The sequence below is a fragment of the Oncorhynchus masou genome, chromosome 22, assembly GCF_036934945.1.
Source record: "Oncorhynchus masou masou isolate Uvic2021 chromosome 22, UVic_Omas_1.1, whole genome shotgun sequence".
Taxonomy (NCBI): domain Eukaryota; kingdom Metazoa; phylum Chordata; class Actinopteri; order Salmoniformes; family Salmonidae; genus Oncorhynchus; species Oncorhynchus masou.
Genome location: NC_088233.1, coordinates 20,801,396 through 20,817,069, shown reverse-complemented (window position 1 = coordinate 20,817,069; position 15,674 = coordinate 20,801,396). Strand labels below are relative to the sequence as shown.

Sequence of the window (15,674 nt, the reverse complement as noted above, 5' to 3'; positions counted from 1 at the left end):
ACGGCAACTGCTCCGCCCACAACCGTAAGGCTTTCCAGAGGGTAGTGAGGTCTGCACAACGCATCACCGGGGGCAAACTACCTGCCCTCCAGGACACCTACACCACCCGATGTTACAGGAAGGCCATAAAGATCATCAAGGACAACACCCACCCGAGCCACTGCCTGTTCACCCCGCTATCATCCAGAAGGCGAGGTCAGTACAGGTGCATCAAAGCTGGGACCGAGAGACTGAAAAACAGCTTCTATCTCAAGGCCATCAGACTGTTAAACAGCAACCACTAACATTGAGTGGCTGCTGCCAACACACTGACTCAACTCCAGCCACTTTAATAATGGGAATTGATGGGAAATGATGTAAAATATATCACTAGCCACTTTAAACAATGCTACCTAATATAATGTTTACATACCCTACATTATTCATCTCATATGTATACGTATATACTGTACTCTATATCATCTACTGCATCCTTATGTAATACATGTATCACTAGCCACTTTAACTATGCCACTTTGTTTACATACTCATCTCATATGTATATACTGTACTCGATACCATCTACTGTATCTTGCCTATGCTGCTCTGTACCATCACTCATTCATATATCTTTATGTACATATTCTTTATCCCCTTACACTGTGTATAAGAAATTAGTTTTGGAATTGTTAGTTAGATTACTTGTTGGTTATTACTGCATTGTCGGAACTAGAAGCACAAGCATTTCGCTACACTCGCATTAACATCTGCTAACCATGTGTATGTGACAAATAACATTTGATTTGATTTGATTTGTATGTACCCCCTGTATATAGCCTCATTATTGTTATTTTATTGTGTTACTTTTTATACCTTTTTTGACCTTAGTTAATTTAGTAAATATTTTCATAACTATTTCTTGATTTGAATTGTTGGTTAAGGGCTTGTAAGTAAGCGTTTCACGGTAAGGTCTACACCTGTTGGTTAAGGGCTTGTAAGTAAGCATTTCACTGTAAGGTCTACACCTGTTGGTTAAGGGCTTGTAAGTAAGCATTTCACGGTAAGGTCTACACCTGTTGGTTAAGGGCTTGTAAGTAAGCATTTCACTGTAAGGTCTACACCTGTTGGTTAAGGGCTTGTAAGTAAGCATTTCACTGTAAGGTCTACACCTGCTGGTTAAGGGCTTGTAAGTAAGCATTTCACTGTTAGGTCTACACCTGCTGGTTAAGGGCTTGTAAGTAATCATTTCACTGTAAGGTCTACACCTGTTGGTTAAGGGCTTGTAAGTAAGCATTTCACTGTAAGGTCTACACCTGTTGGTTAAGGGCTTGTAAGTAAGCATTTCACGGTAAGGTCTACACCTGTTGTATTTGCCGCATGTGACAAATACAATTTGATTTGATTTGAATATAGGACTACACTCAATGTTTTAGTTTTTTGTGTTGTGGCAGGATAAAGACAAGTGATGGTTATGCTACAAGTCTTCTACTGCTTTGCTGCTCTTAAACTTAATTATCAAGCACACTCCTATGGAGACATTGCTCTGTCTCTGCATTTAATCAATCTACTCTACAGTAGCTATGCATGGTATTCTCTGTAACATTAAAATACGTACATTTCTACTGTTCAGACATACAGAGGCGAGGCGACATATTTGCAATCTGACCAAGCACATTTCCCAAAGTCATCTTTCCCTCTTAGAGGACAGTGTGGTTATTTCCTCACCTCATTCCAGAGATTATTCCTTTATCACGCCAAGTGATGATGTGCGAGGCGGGGAGGGGTTAGGGACAGAGCCTGAATAACTTGAATGAGAACTGAATCAGATTGGTTGGCGTTTACTGGCTGTACATCAGATAGTCTCTGTAGCAGGGCTACAGAGATAAGCCGTGTGTCTTTATGAAAAACGGGCCCACTATCTTGTCATGGTAATCCCAATAAACAGCATGTCTATCCCTGACCCTGTCTGTGTCTCTGTACCCCAGACATAGAAATGCCACTGAAGGCTGTGGGCTGCTACAGATCAGATCAGTCTTTGCCTCCTCAGCCTGTGACTCTTTCTCGACCTCTCTCTGCTTCTGCCTCAGCCCCTGCTTCTACCTCTCTATCTTTCTCTGCCCCTGCCTTTGCCTCTTCCTCTACCTCTCTCTCTGCCTCTACCTCACTCTCTGTCTCTACCCCCCCAGCCTCTACTTCTCTCAGCCTCTACTTCTCTCAGCCTCTACTTCTCCCTCTACCTCTCTCTCAGCCTCTACCTCACTCTCACTCTCTAACTCTCTCTCAGACTCTATCTCTCCCTCTCCCTATCTCTCTACCTCTACCTCTCTCTCTACCTCTCTCTCAGCCTCTACATCTCTCTCATCTCTACCTCTCTACCTCTACCTCACTCTCTCAGCCTCTACCTCTCTCTCTACCTCTACCTCTCTCTCTCTCTACATCTCTCTCTCACTCTACCTCTCTCTCAGCCTCTACCTCTCTCTCTACCTCTCTCTCTACCTCTCGCTCTACATCTACCTCTCTCTCTACCTCTCGCTCTACATCTACCTCTCTCTCTACCTCTACCTCTCTCTACCTCTACCTCTCTCTCTACCTCTACCTCTCGCTCTACATCTACCTCTCTCTCAGCCTCTACCTCCCTCTCTACCTCTCGCTCAGCCTCTACCTCCCTCTCTACCTCTATCTCTGCCTCTACCTCCCTCTCAGCATCTACCTTTCTCTCTGCCTCTACCTCGCTCTCTATCTCTGCCTCTACCTCTCTCTCAGCCTGTACCTCTCTCTCTCTCTACCTCTCTCTGCCGCTACCTCCCTCACAGCATCTACCTTTCTCTCTGCCTCTACCTATCTCTCTGCCTCTACCTCTCTCTCAGCCTCTACCTCTCTCTATCTACCTCTCTCTGCCGCTACCTCCCTCTCAGCATCTACCTTTCTCTCTGCCTCTACCTATCTCTCTGCCTCTACCTCTCTCTATCTACCTCTCTCTGCCGCTACCTCCCTCTCAGCATCTACCTTTCTCTCTGCCTCTACCTCGCTCTCTATCTCTGCCTCTACCTCTCTCTCAGCCTCTACCCCTCTCTCTCTACCTCTCTCTGCCGCTGCCTCCCTCACAGCATCTACCTTTCTCTCTGCCTCTACCTATCTCTCTGCCTCTACCTCTCTCTATCTACCTCTCTCTGCCGCTACCTCCCTCTCAGCATCTACCTTTCTCTCTGCCTCTACCTCGCTCTCTATCTCTGCCTCTACATCTCTCTCAGCCTCTACCTCTCTCTCTCTACCTCTCTCTGCCGCTACCTCCCTCACAGCATCCACCTTTCTCTCTGCCTCTACCTCTCTCTCAGCCTCTACCTCTCTCTCTGCCTCTACCTATCTCTCAGCCTCTACCTCTCTCTCTCTACCTCTCTCTGCCGCTACCTCCCTCACAGCATCTACCTATCTCTCAGCCTCTACCTCTCTCTCTTTGTGTCTACCTATGTCCCTGCCTCTGTCTCCAAACACTGCTAACTTTCCACCCAAGGAGATTTCTACTGCACTGCTGTCCAGTGTTTCTTCAAAAACCTCAGCTAAAATGGTTAGGACAGATGAACCAACATTATGCCCCGAAAGCAGTCTCCCAGAAGTAATCTAGAATTGTTAAATAAAGTTGTGTCTATGTCAGCTCTAGAGGCGCTCAGAGGCTGCTCAGACGGTGTCCTTTGTGTCTCTTTTAATAAGCAAACAGAAATACGTATCAGGTTTATTTTTGTGTTTATTTTCACTTCTCGGGCAGTAGATAAAACTCTCTGTGACGGCGCTAGTGGAAGTTAAGTTGCTCCACTCAGTTATGAATACCAGTGGAAATGTTTGTAATGTCAGTAAGGTGAATGGTTATCACTTTGTCCTGTGACACTGATGTCGACACCCATTACTGTATGTGTTTTTTAATAGTTCTATAAAAAAAACGGCAGTTTTTTTCCTGTTGTTTGCAGCAACAGTACAGTACAACACTCAGGCTGCCTCTGAAATGGCACCCTATTCACTATATAGTGCACTACTTTTGACCAGGCCCCATAGGGCTCTAGTCAAAAGTAGTGCACTATAAAGGGATTATAGGGTGTCATTTGCAAAAGACCCTCTGCAGACTTTGAAATGATAATTAAAAGTGTATGTGTGTTGGGTCTGTTTGCAGGTGAATATGACATCAGATTTGGAGGGCAGTGACATGCTGGCGGAGAAGGCAGACCGTAGAGAGTTCATCGACTTGTTGACCAAGATGCTTACGATCGACGCGGACAAACGGATCACCCCCATCGAGACCCTCAATCACCCATTCGTAACCATGACCCACCTCCTTGACTTCCCCCACAGCACACAGTACGTCTAGAGATCCCCTCACATTTCTCATTTAGACAGTTAGCTGTTAGCTGGGAGGAACAAATTATCTGGAGAAAGTCATAACTGATAAATATTTAACTGGGGCACACGTATCTCTCTCTCTCTCTCCTGTTCTCCCTCCCTCCCCCTCCCTTCCTCTCTCCCCCTCCCTCTCTTCACAGTGTCAAGTCCTGCTTCCAGAACATGGACATCTGTAAGCGTCGTGTGGGCATGTACGACACGGTCAACCAGAGCAAAACCCCTTTCATCGCCCACGTGGCCCCCAGCACCTCTACCAACCTTACCATGACCTTCAACAACCAGCTCAACACTGTGCACAACCAGGTACCTACCATACACAGTGTGGATGGTTTTCCTCAACACACTCCTCACCAATCATACCCAGGTTGTACCATCAGTGACTGTTGGTGGTGACTACTACCAGTATAGTGTACTGTCTGCAGTGCTGTGACCAGCGCTATCCATAACCAGGTCATGTAACACGCTTTTTCAGTACTAGATTCATAACCACTAGATGGCTTGGTTAGTGTGTTTTTTCAGGCCAACATGGCACATAGCACAGTACACCCAATCAGCCCACAACACTTTATTTGAAGGCAATGCATTGACCACTTGCAAGATTACACTCCCTAGTAGAATGCAAAAGCAGCTTATTGAGGCCACGACAGCCTGGTTAGGTATCTGTCTGTCTGTCCCTTAGGCCCAGTGGGGGCTGTCACAAACTGCTGATGAGATACATGACAACCTTATACTTCCTGCTTGCCTTGCAGTTTAGCGCTTTTCAGGCCTTAAGAATCCCACTAGCAGGCTTCCTCCTCTTCCTCTCCTCCTGTTTCTCTCCATTTTGCCTTTGGTCATTAGCACGCCATGCCACTGTAGGGCTGTGTGGGCTGACTATGATGCTAAATTGCTGACTTTTGCTTCTGCCGGAATCATGAAATGATTGCGTGCTAAAGTTTTTTCAGATTGTGCTGAATTAGAATTGGGCAGGGGAGTGGTAAACAGTGTTCTTTTTATATATTTGTTTCTATACATGTCTCCCCCTACCCTACCATCCCTACCCTAATTGGAGTAAACTAACAGACAACAATATTTCTACTGCTACTTACAGCTCTTTCGCTAACATTTACAGTACCTGTAGTTAAATAACTTTTTTCAAGCGCTATAGTTTCAGCCACAGTGGCCAATCCACCATTCATTCTGATCTTAACCCTCCGATGTCCACAGATTAACCTCTTTCTCAGTATAATGCCCTTTTGCTATTTCCTTTTGCAATACAACCCTCTATTTTACTATGATGTTACACATACAGTAGAGATGTCCTGAACCTCCCTATGTGTAACATTTCTACCAACATTTTACAAATAGGTGTTCTTTATCACCAAACATACTATATTGACTGTTACAGAACCCACTCTGTGCAGAATGAGGTAAAACTAGACTTCACTATATCATTGAAATGGATAAACGTAATGTTTTCTCCGAGCGCCTTGGTTCAGGGCGATATAGGCAGTGCTACGTTAGTGATTTATTTAGATGGTGGAACGTTTAAACTTCTTCAAGTTTATTTGTTTGCAGGCTTTCATCTTGTGCATGATGAATGCCACACTGGCATATTGATTATCTCCAACGGTGCTCATCGAGCTCGCTAAGAAGTGCAAAATGAAAAATGAACATGCCGTCTCTGAATTTTCAACCACGCTTAATGAAAAGACAGTAATTAGTTTGGGTGTTGTCAAATACATTTTATTTGATTTAAGACTTGAATGCACTGCGTGTCTTTAAAAGCATTTGTTCATATCAAGGCCATGTTTAAGCCTTACTTAGGCCTCATTGATGGTCTCCCCATGCCCAGGGTAGTATTCTTGAGGCACTAAACGGAAGAAAAATGGACTGAAACAGGGAGGGACTACCTAAACTTACCCAACAAGAATATTAGTTTGCCATGGTTTACCCTAATAACATTTCAATTTTAAAAACATTTCATAAGCATGATTCTTTTTCACTTAGGAAGCCTCTCTCTATGTTGACCCTTCTCAGAGATAATTGCTTTTCTTGAGTACTGGGTCCAGGATGATTTGGGTGCGTTCAGACATATTGTTGTGTAGCTAAGAGAAAGACTGGAGGGAAATGGATCGCTGTCACTCGTCTCCATATCGCCTTTTCATCTAACCTTACCATGGCCCATATTCACAAAGTGTCTGAGAGTGTTGATCTGGGATCAGTTTTGTATTTTATGTCATAATGAATAAGATAATGTGGACAGAGAGGACCTGGTCAAATCAAGTCAAATTTGATTGGTCACATACACATATTTAGCAGATGTTATTGCGGTTGCAGCGAAATGCTTGTGTTCCTAGCCCCAACAGTGCAGTAATATCTAACAAATCTTAACAATACACACAAATCAACAGTAAAATAATGGCGTTAAGAAATATATCAAAATTAGGACGAGCATTGTCGGAGTGGCATTGACTAAATACAGTACAGTAGAATAATAAATACAGTAGAATAATATACAGTATATACATACAGTTGAAGTCGGAAGTTTACATACATTTAGGTTGGAGTCATTAAAAGTTGTTTTTCAACCACTCCAGTCATTTCTTGTTAACAAACTATAGTCCCTCCATTTTCCAATAATTGTTTACAGACAGATTATTTCACTTATATCACATTGTATCACAATTCCTGTGGGTAAGAAGTTTACATACACTGAGTTGACTGTGCCTTTAAACAGCTTGGGAAATTCCAGAAAATTATGTCATGGCTTTAGAAGCTTCTGATAGGCTAATTGACATCATTTGATTCAATTGGAGGTGTACCTGTGGATGTATTTCAAACTCAGTGCCTCTTTGCTTGACATCATGAGAAAATCAAAATAAATCAGACCTCAGAAAAAAATCAGACCTCAGACAAAAAATTGTAGACCTCCACAAGTCTGGTTCATCATTGGGAGCAATTTCCAAACACCTGAAGGTACCACATTCATCTGTACAAACAATAGTGCACAAGTATAAACACCATAGGACCACGCAGCCGTCATATCGCTCAGGAAGGAGACACGTTCTGTCTCCTAGAGATTAACATACCTTGGTGTGAAAAGTGTAAATCAATCCCAGAACAACAGCAAAGGACCTTGTGAAGATGCTGGAGGAAACAGGTACAAAAGTATCTATATCCACAGTCAAACGAGTCCTATATTGACATAACCTGAAAGGCTGCTCAGCAAGGAAGAAGCCACTGCTCCAAAACCGCCATAAACTACTTTTTGGAGAAATGTCCTCTGGTCTGATGAAACAAAAATAGAACTGTTTGGCCATAATGACCATCGTTATATTTGGAGGAGGGAGGCTTGCAAGCCGAGGAACACCATCCCAATCGTGAAGCACGGGGGTGGCAGCATCATGTTGTGGGGGTGCTTTGCTGCAGGAGGAACTGGTGCACTTCACAAAATAGATGACATCATGAGGTAAGAAAATTAAGCAACATCTCAAGACATCAGTTGGAAGTTAAAGCTTGGTCGCAAATGGGTCTTCCGAATGGACAATGACCCCAAGCATACTTCCAAAGTTGTGGCAAAATGGCTTAAGGACAACAAAGTCAAGATTTTGGAGTGGCCATCACAACACCCTGAACTCAATCCCATAGAAAATTTGTGGGCAGAACTGAAAAAGCATGTGAGAGCAAAGAGGCCTACAAACCTGAATCAGTTACACCAGCTCTGTCAGGAGGAATGGGCCAGAATTCACCCAACTTATTGTGGGAAGCTTGTGGAAGGCTACCTGAAACGTTTGACCCAAGTTAAACCATTTAAAGTCAATGCTACCAAATATTAATTGAGTGTAAACTTCTGACCCACTGGGAATGTGATGAATGAAATAAAAGCTGAAATAGATCATTCTCTCTACTATTATTCTGACATTTCACATTCTTAAAATAAAGTGGTGATCCTAACTGACCTAAGACAGGGAATTCTTACTAAGATTAAATGTCAGGAATTGTGAAAAACTGAGTTTAAATGTTTTTGGCTAAGGTGTATGTAAACTTCCGACTTGAACTGTATTGAATGATTAAAGCAGTATGTAAACATTATTAAAGTGACCAGTGATTCCATATCTATGTATATGGGGCAGCAGCCTCTAAGGTGCTGTGTTGAGTAACCGGTTGCTAGCCGGCTAGAAACTGTCTGATGCACTTTTACTGACCTCGCCTTCTGGATGGTAGTCGGGTGAACAGGCCTTCTGGATGGTAGCAGGGTGAACAGGCCTTCTGGATGGTAGCAGGGTGAACAGGCCTTCTGGATGGTAGCAGGGTGAACAGGCCTTCTGGATGGTAGCAGGGTGAACAGGCCTTCTGGATGGTAGCGGGGTGAACAGGCCTTCTGGATGGTAGCGGGGTGAACAGGCCTTCTGGATGGTAGCAGGGTGAACAGGCCTTCTGGATGGTAGCAGGGTGAACAGGCCTTCTGGATGGTAGCGGGGTGAACAGGCCTTCTGGATGGTAGCGGGGTGAACAGGCCTTCTGGATGGTAGCAGGGTGAACAGGCCTTTTGGATGGTAGCAGGGTGAACAGGCCTTCTGGATGGTAGCAGGGTGAACAGGCCTTCTGGATGGTAGCAGGGTGAACAGGCCTTCTGGATGGTAGCAGGGTGAACAGGCCTTCTGGATGGTAGCAGGGTGAACAGGCCTTCTGGATGGTAGCAGGGTGAACAGGCCATCTGGATGGTAGCGGGGTGAACAGGCCTTCTGGATGGTAGCGGGGTGAACAGGCCGTGGCTCGGGTGGAGAGCCCTCGATTGCGGGCTGTGCAGTTGCCGCACCAGGCGGTGATACAGCCCGACAGGATGCTCTCAATTGTGTATCTGTCAAAGTTTGTGAGGGTCTAAAGGGCCAAGCTGAATTTATTCAGCGTCCTGATGTTGAAGAGAAGCTGGTGCGCCTTCTTCACAAGGCGCAACAGGGTGGACCATTTCAGATTGTCAGTGATGTGTACACAGAGGAACTTGAAGCTTTTCACCTTCTCCACTGCGGTCCTAGCTCAGTACTCTGGATATTTAGCTGTGTACAAATACATATAGACAGAATCTATTCTGACATGCATACATGTAGCGGCTCTAACACTGTATATGTGCAGTATGGACAAATTAAGCCCATGTGGCTCAATGTAAGCCCCTCAATGTACTGTTTATGTCATTAAATGATGGCAGGCCTCCCGAGTGGCCCAGTGGTCTAAGGCACTGCATCACAGTGCTAGCTGTGCCGCTAGAGATTCTGGGTTTGAGTCCAGGCTCTGTCTCAGCCGGTCACGACCGGGAGACCCATGGGGCAGCACACAATTGGCCCAGCGTCATCCGGGTTAGGGGAGGGTTTGGCTGCAGGGATGTCCTTGTCCCATCGTGCAATAATGACTCCTGTGGTGGGCCGGGCACAGTGCACGCTGACCCGGTCTCCAGGTGTACGGTGTTTCCTCCGACACATTGGTGCGGCTGGCTTCCGGGTTAAGTGGGCATTGTGTCAAGAAGCGGTGTGGCTTGGCAGGGTTGTGTTTCGGAGGACACACGGCTCTCCACCTTCGCCTCTCCCGAGTCTGTACGGGAGTTGCAGAGATGAGACAAGACTGTAACTACCAATTGGATACCATGAAGTTGGGGAGTAAAGGGTTTAAAAACAAAACAACGACTGACAATGTTATTTTCTGATGAATGATTCTATCCCGTCTCCCAACAACCCCCATGACCTTTTCACCACCACTGAACATCTCCTTATGGCTTTGCGTTTTGATCCCCGTCATTCCTTTAGGCCACCAACCTGGCTCCCTCCACCACCAGTACCACCCTTTCCCTTGGCAACCCCGATGTCTCCATATTAAACTACCGATCTGCACTCTACCAGCCCTCAGCGGTGGCACAGAGGGGCATGCCCCTGCATCCTGTGGCCCCTCAACTCTGTGCTGCCCGGCCTGACCCCTTCCAGCAGGCCCTCATCGTCTGCCAACCTGGCTTCCAAGGTAAGAGGCTTTAGACTAACACAGTGTATGCTGTGTAACAAGGCCACCGATCTAGGATCAGATTACTCTTTCCCTTAACCATTGGGGGTGAACAAATATCTGATCCTGTATCAGTGGTAAGGCATCTAAGTGATGAGTGATTATTTCATGCCATCTTGGAACAGGTTTACTTTAAAAAAATATCAGAAAGATAACAGATTGCAACGGGATCACCTGTATACAAAAATGCTAAATTAATTAATTAAAAAGAGCACCTATAGGCCTTTCTATAGTCAGGTCTAAGGCTTAGTCAGTTTTAGTAGAGTAGATCAGCCCTGTCTGGCACCAGCGAGTTCAGTTTTCTCCTGATGAGAGAAGGGCTTATGAAGCTGTGAGCTGGAACTGCACTACAATGACTCTGTAAGCCTTCCACTGACCCCCCAAGGCAATGACAGTCTTCATGTTCGAAACGAGATGCTACGATATGTTTATGAGCTCATTAGTCATATCTCTGATTAATGCTTTTTACAGCACCGCTTTTGTCTGTTCTCTGTTTATGTTGTTAAGATTAAAAAAAACATTATTTTTGTTTAATTTATGTGGAACAGGATACAAGAATTTCCATTATTAGACAGTTTGCTCCACTCAGCCAAGGGTTTATTGGGATTTAATTTATATTGCCATGACTACCTTTTTGTTTTCAAGTTGAATCAGTAATTTAGTGCAGTTTCATTATAAACTGTTAAACTGTGTTTGAGATATCAAACAACTAGTTTAAATGTTGTTTTTTCTATACCAATTTTGACATCATTGTTTCTCCCAAGGTGCAGGTCTTTTTTGTGTGAAGCATAGTGTTGTTGTTGTTGACCTCCTCTGTGTTGTTGTTGCTGACCTCCTCTGTGGTGTTGTTGTTGACCTCCTCTGTTGTTGTTGACCTCCTCTGTGTTGTTGTTGACCTCCTCTGTGTTGTTGTTGACCTCCTCTGTGTTGTTGTTGACCTCCTCTGTGTTGTTGTTGTTGACCACCTCTGTGTTGTTGTTGTTGACCTCTGTGTTGTGTATGTTCTCAGGTATGCAGGCCTCCCCGTCCAAACACACGGGCTACTCTGTGCGGATGGATAACGCCGTTCCCATAGTGACGCAGGCCCCCGGCACCCAGCCCCTGCAGATCCAGCCAGGCCTGTTGACACAGGTAGGAAGTAGTGACTCAGTCCATCGTCATGGAGATTAGGGGGCTCACATATAGTCCCTTGTTTGCATCTCCTGAACTCATAATGATATCTCATCTTTGTTTTTCTGGATCACAATACACAGAACCTGTTCTATTTACTGGGAGACATTCATACCTAAACACACATGGCTATGACTAACAGGGTATTTTGTATGATTTGGTCATGGAAGCTACTTTGGAAAAGGTCGTACCTCTGTATCCTTTTCTATAACAGGCTAGCCTTTGATAGAGGCGGGGAGTCAATCAGGGTGTTCTTGTGATCCTTCTGCCCCTGCAGGCACTTGTTTTGACTGAGTGAGTTAAACCCTGGTTCCAGTGTCCTCCTCCCTCCTAACACAGCCATGCATTATTCCTCCAGTATAGTTGAGCATTAAAGTAGATTTGTAGAGTAGTAGGACACCTCTCCCTCTGGTTTCTAGAAATGTCCATAAGAGCTTTAATATCCCTGTAAAGTCCCAGGTGTCAGAAGGCTTCCCTTATCTATAGTTAATCATGCAGTCGGCAGCTAGCGAGGCTCTCTGAACTGTGTAGAAGACTAATCAGTCAGATACCGAATGGTGATTAGCTTCAGGGCTGCTTCCAAGTCAGGCGCTCTGAAATTATAGGCCTCAGAGGAGAGGGACAGATTTGGAAAGGCTTGGAAGGGTTTGAGGGGTTTGCTCGGCTACAAGGTTACCCTGTGCCCTATAGCATTCACTGTGTAGCATAAATGCAGTACTTCAGGAAAAACTGTCTCAACAGAAGCATTCACAAAATAGTTCACAGTATATTAATTATGATACAGTGCAAAGCCCCAAGTAAAGGTATGATGGTGGAACAAGTCAATATAATGAAAATGTTACAGTTCATGAACATAAGAGTATATTGTGCAAGTATCATCCTATTACTGTGTTATGGTCTACTGACACACTGTATTCTGGCAGATTTGATTCATTAAAGAGAATCCTCTGTCACGCTGCACACATATTAAACACAGGGATGATGTAGTCGAGCAGCAGTACACCCAATAAATGGATGTAGAGGATCTGAATCCTTCATTCCCTCTGCTTTGGGAGGTCTCTAATGGGTGTTTGGGGCTTTAGCCTCCAGGCCTCTTTGCAGCCGCAGCCCACCCTCGAACCAGGCGTCTATAGAGCAGAGGTGGGGCTGGGTGGTGCTGGGTGTGGAGGAGGGCCCCAGTCAGCCAGTCCCGACAGCCAGGCAGCAAGGAAAGACCTTTATCTGGAGCAGGAATGCAGAAAATTTGGAAACAATTGGGGAGTGAGAGCCAGGGCTTTCAGAGCCCCGAGGTGACAAAGAGTTTTCACCCGGGGAGAAGAGGTAGGCTGTGGGGAACAAGATAGCGCCTCTGATTACTGGGGCAATGGGTCCTGAGAAGAAAAGAAAAAGGGCTGCTAACCTGTTTACCATTTCAGAGCAGACAGGCCGATTACACAACACAGACGTCCGGCGACAGAGGAATGCTGAGTGCCAGGAATGGATGGAGCAGGATGTTTGGAGAGATAGATAGAGGAGAGGAGGAGATGGAATTATTGGTGGCTCTTAATGGTTTTGGCGTGTTGATAAAAAGAACTGAGATGTGAATATAACCATGGGAGATGTAAAGGGAGTCTGTATGTGGCTTAGGTTGTCTTCTATTGGACAGTTTTCATGCCTTTCTATTGGCTGTGCCTGTGTCCTTTATCAATCCACATCCCGGTCTTGTTTTGTTGACCTAAAGATGCCTCCCTCCCTCTTCACCCATAGACTGTTTTTATTTTAAGTTAATTCTCTCTCCCAACGTACCTCAGAGAAAACAATTCCACTCCCACAAGCTAGCGGTCATACACTGTTAAACCCTACAAGCGTTTTCTATCAGTAGAGTATAACAGGTACATTGTATAACGTGATATGTAGGCTTTGTACTCTGTATAAGCCCAGCGCAGATGTAGGCCTAAGATGGAGTGCTTTGTCTTCTGTGTGTGCTGTGCTATGTGCTGCAATATACTGACGCTGCCGAAGTAAATAGAATATGCAAACACTATTTAAAGGAAAAATTAATTAGACCCCACATTAAAGTGCTAATCAATAGAGCTGCATTAAACTATTAGGGCTGCATACACAGACACACACACACACAGGTTCATGTGCACACACACAGACACACAGACCCATCTCTGACTCGGAGCATATTATGCCTGCCAACTCCCTGCATTCTGCACCAGCAATACAAAGCAGCTCCTTTCACAGCAGCCCTGAATGGGCCTCGAAGTGAATGTAATTAAAATCGGAGCTGATTTGGATAATGCCATCAGCACAGGGACCAGGAGGGGAGAGGCAACATATCTTGACTACACATCCAAAGTCTTCCCAGCAAACTGGGAACATTCCCAGAACATTAAGTTCTAGTTAGAGTTTTATCTAACATTAGGATGATAACATCCCAAAAACACTCCAAGAAAATTCCACAATGTTCCCACAACCCAAAGAAACATTCTGGCAACCTTTAAAAAAAATACACAATGTGTTCTGGGAACATTCTTGTAACAATGTTCTTTGCACCCTAAAATAAACATTGTAGAATCATCCGCACATATATTTTCTGATTCCCCCACAATGTTCCCAACAGACTGTTCCCACAACCTAATGAAACATTCTGGGAACATTTAAAGAACAGATTAAATGTGTTCATAAATATTCTTGCATCATCAGGCGAATGTTTTATACAAACAGTCACGACTGGACAGTTTTTGTATTATGAGAACATTTGCAGAACTCACAAGAGTTCTGTTGATGTGTACTGCTGACAAGGCCAGATAGTTCAGCTGGCTTTGTTTAACTAGCCTATTGTAACACTGTGTAACGATTGTCTTCCTCTTCTGATGAGGAATAAGAAGGTTCGGACCAAAATGCAGCGTGGTACGTGTCCATGATAACTTTAATAACTCAGAACACGAGAAAATACCAAAAGAACAAAGTGCAGGAAAGAAATGAAAATCAAAATAGTCCCGTATGGTGCAAAGGTCAGGACGTGACTTTACCCCCCCTCCGGCCGCAAAACCTAAACCCATAGGCGAGGGTCTGGGTGGGGCATCTGTCCGCGGAGGCGTCTCTGGCGTGGGACGTGGACCCCACTCCACCAAAAGAACAAAGTGCAGGAAAGAAATTAAAATCGAAACAGTCCCGTATGGTGCAAACACAGAAACGGAAAACAGACATAAAAAAGGAACTAAGGTCAGGACTTGACACACTGGCCAGTTGTTCTGCTTGTACCTGCAATCCATTGGCTGTTTTGTGTTTTTACAAGGATTTCTTAACTTTTATTACACTTTCAATTATTTCCCCTTGTTCCCCCATGCCTTCATCATCTCTGGAATTAAAACAATGAGAGATACAAAAACAACACCTCTTTATTAAGGTAGCATTCTTTGTCTACATTAAAGTGTACCTTGCATAATTGACATGCAAGGTTGTTAGGTGACAGATGATCCCATAGAGATACAATAGAAATACAATATAATATAAATAGTGTTGTATTTAATTCTGTGACTGACCTCTTCTCCCTGTTTGCTCTTTTTCTCTCCCCTCAGCAGGCCTGGCCCAATGGCACCCAGCAGATCCTTCTCCCCCCCGCCTGGCAGCAGCTCACCCACACCTCAGTCCAGCACGCCACCGTCATCCCTGACTCCATGACGGCCTCCCAGCCCCTGGCTAACTGGAGGTAAGGAACATGCTCTCCTCCTTATGTACCCAGAGTCTTATAAGCACTACCATAACAAATCGAATCCTATAGGACCAGAGAAGACATTAAAGATTAGCCTTGGTCAAACATACCAAATTTGTACAGTATAAGCCTGGAATATCGAGCTATATGTGAAGCCAAATGACAAAGGTGATTCAGTTTCATTGTAGCCTGCAAACCAATTTGATATGCTCCGTTTCACCATGATTAAAAGAGTGTATCACTTAACATTCCAGGCTAGTTTCATTGTCCAATTGTGGGCAGGTTTGGATGTATACCAAGTTCAGAAAGGACCAGCACAGCAGTGTCCTGATTGACAGAAGAGCATTGCCTTGTGACAGGCACTCAGAGGGCTGCCATGAATCAGAGTCTAGAAGTGAACAGCAGG

General features: G+C 44.7%; 1 protein-coding gene across 8 annotated transcripts in view; it reads left to right on the top strand.

Annotated features, from left to right (window-relative positions):
• The window catches only part of LOC135509163 (homeodomain-interacting protein kinase 2-like), a 139,881-nt gene that overhangs the window by 90,863 nt on the left and 33,344 nt on the right, over nt 1-15,674 (top strand). For 6 of the 8 annotated variants that reach the window (XM_064929588.1, XM_064929587.1, XM_064929586.1 and 3 more), the window contains exons 6-10: nt 4,142-4,326; nt 4,509-4,671; nt 10,149-10,356; nt 11,405-11,526; nt 15,135-15,265. In XM_064929588.1, the coding sequence (XP_064785660.1) occupies nt 4,142-4,326; nt 4,509-4,671; nt 10,149-10,356; nt 11,405-11,526; nt 15,135-15,265 (809 nt within the window). The remainder of the gene's footprint in view (nt 1-4,141; nt 4,327-4,508; nt 4,672-10,148; nt 10,357-11,404; nt 11,527-15,134; nt 15,266-15,674) is intronic. The other 2 variants (XM_064929590.1, XM_064929584.1) reach the window with 1 other exon arrangement.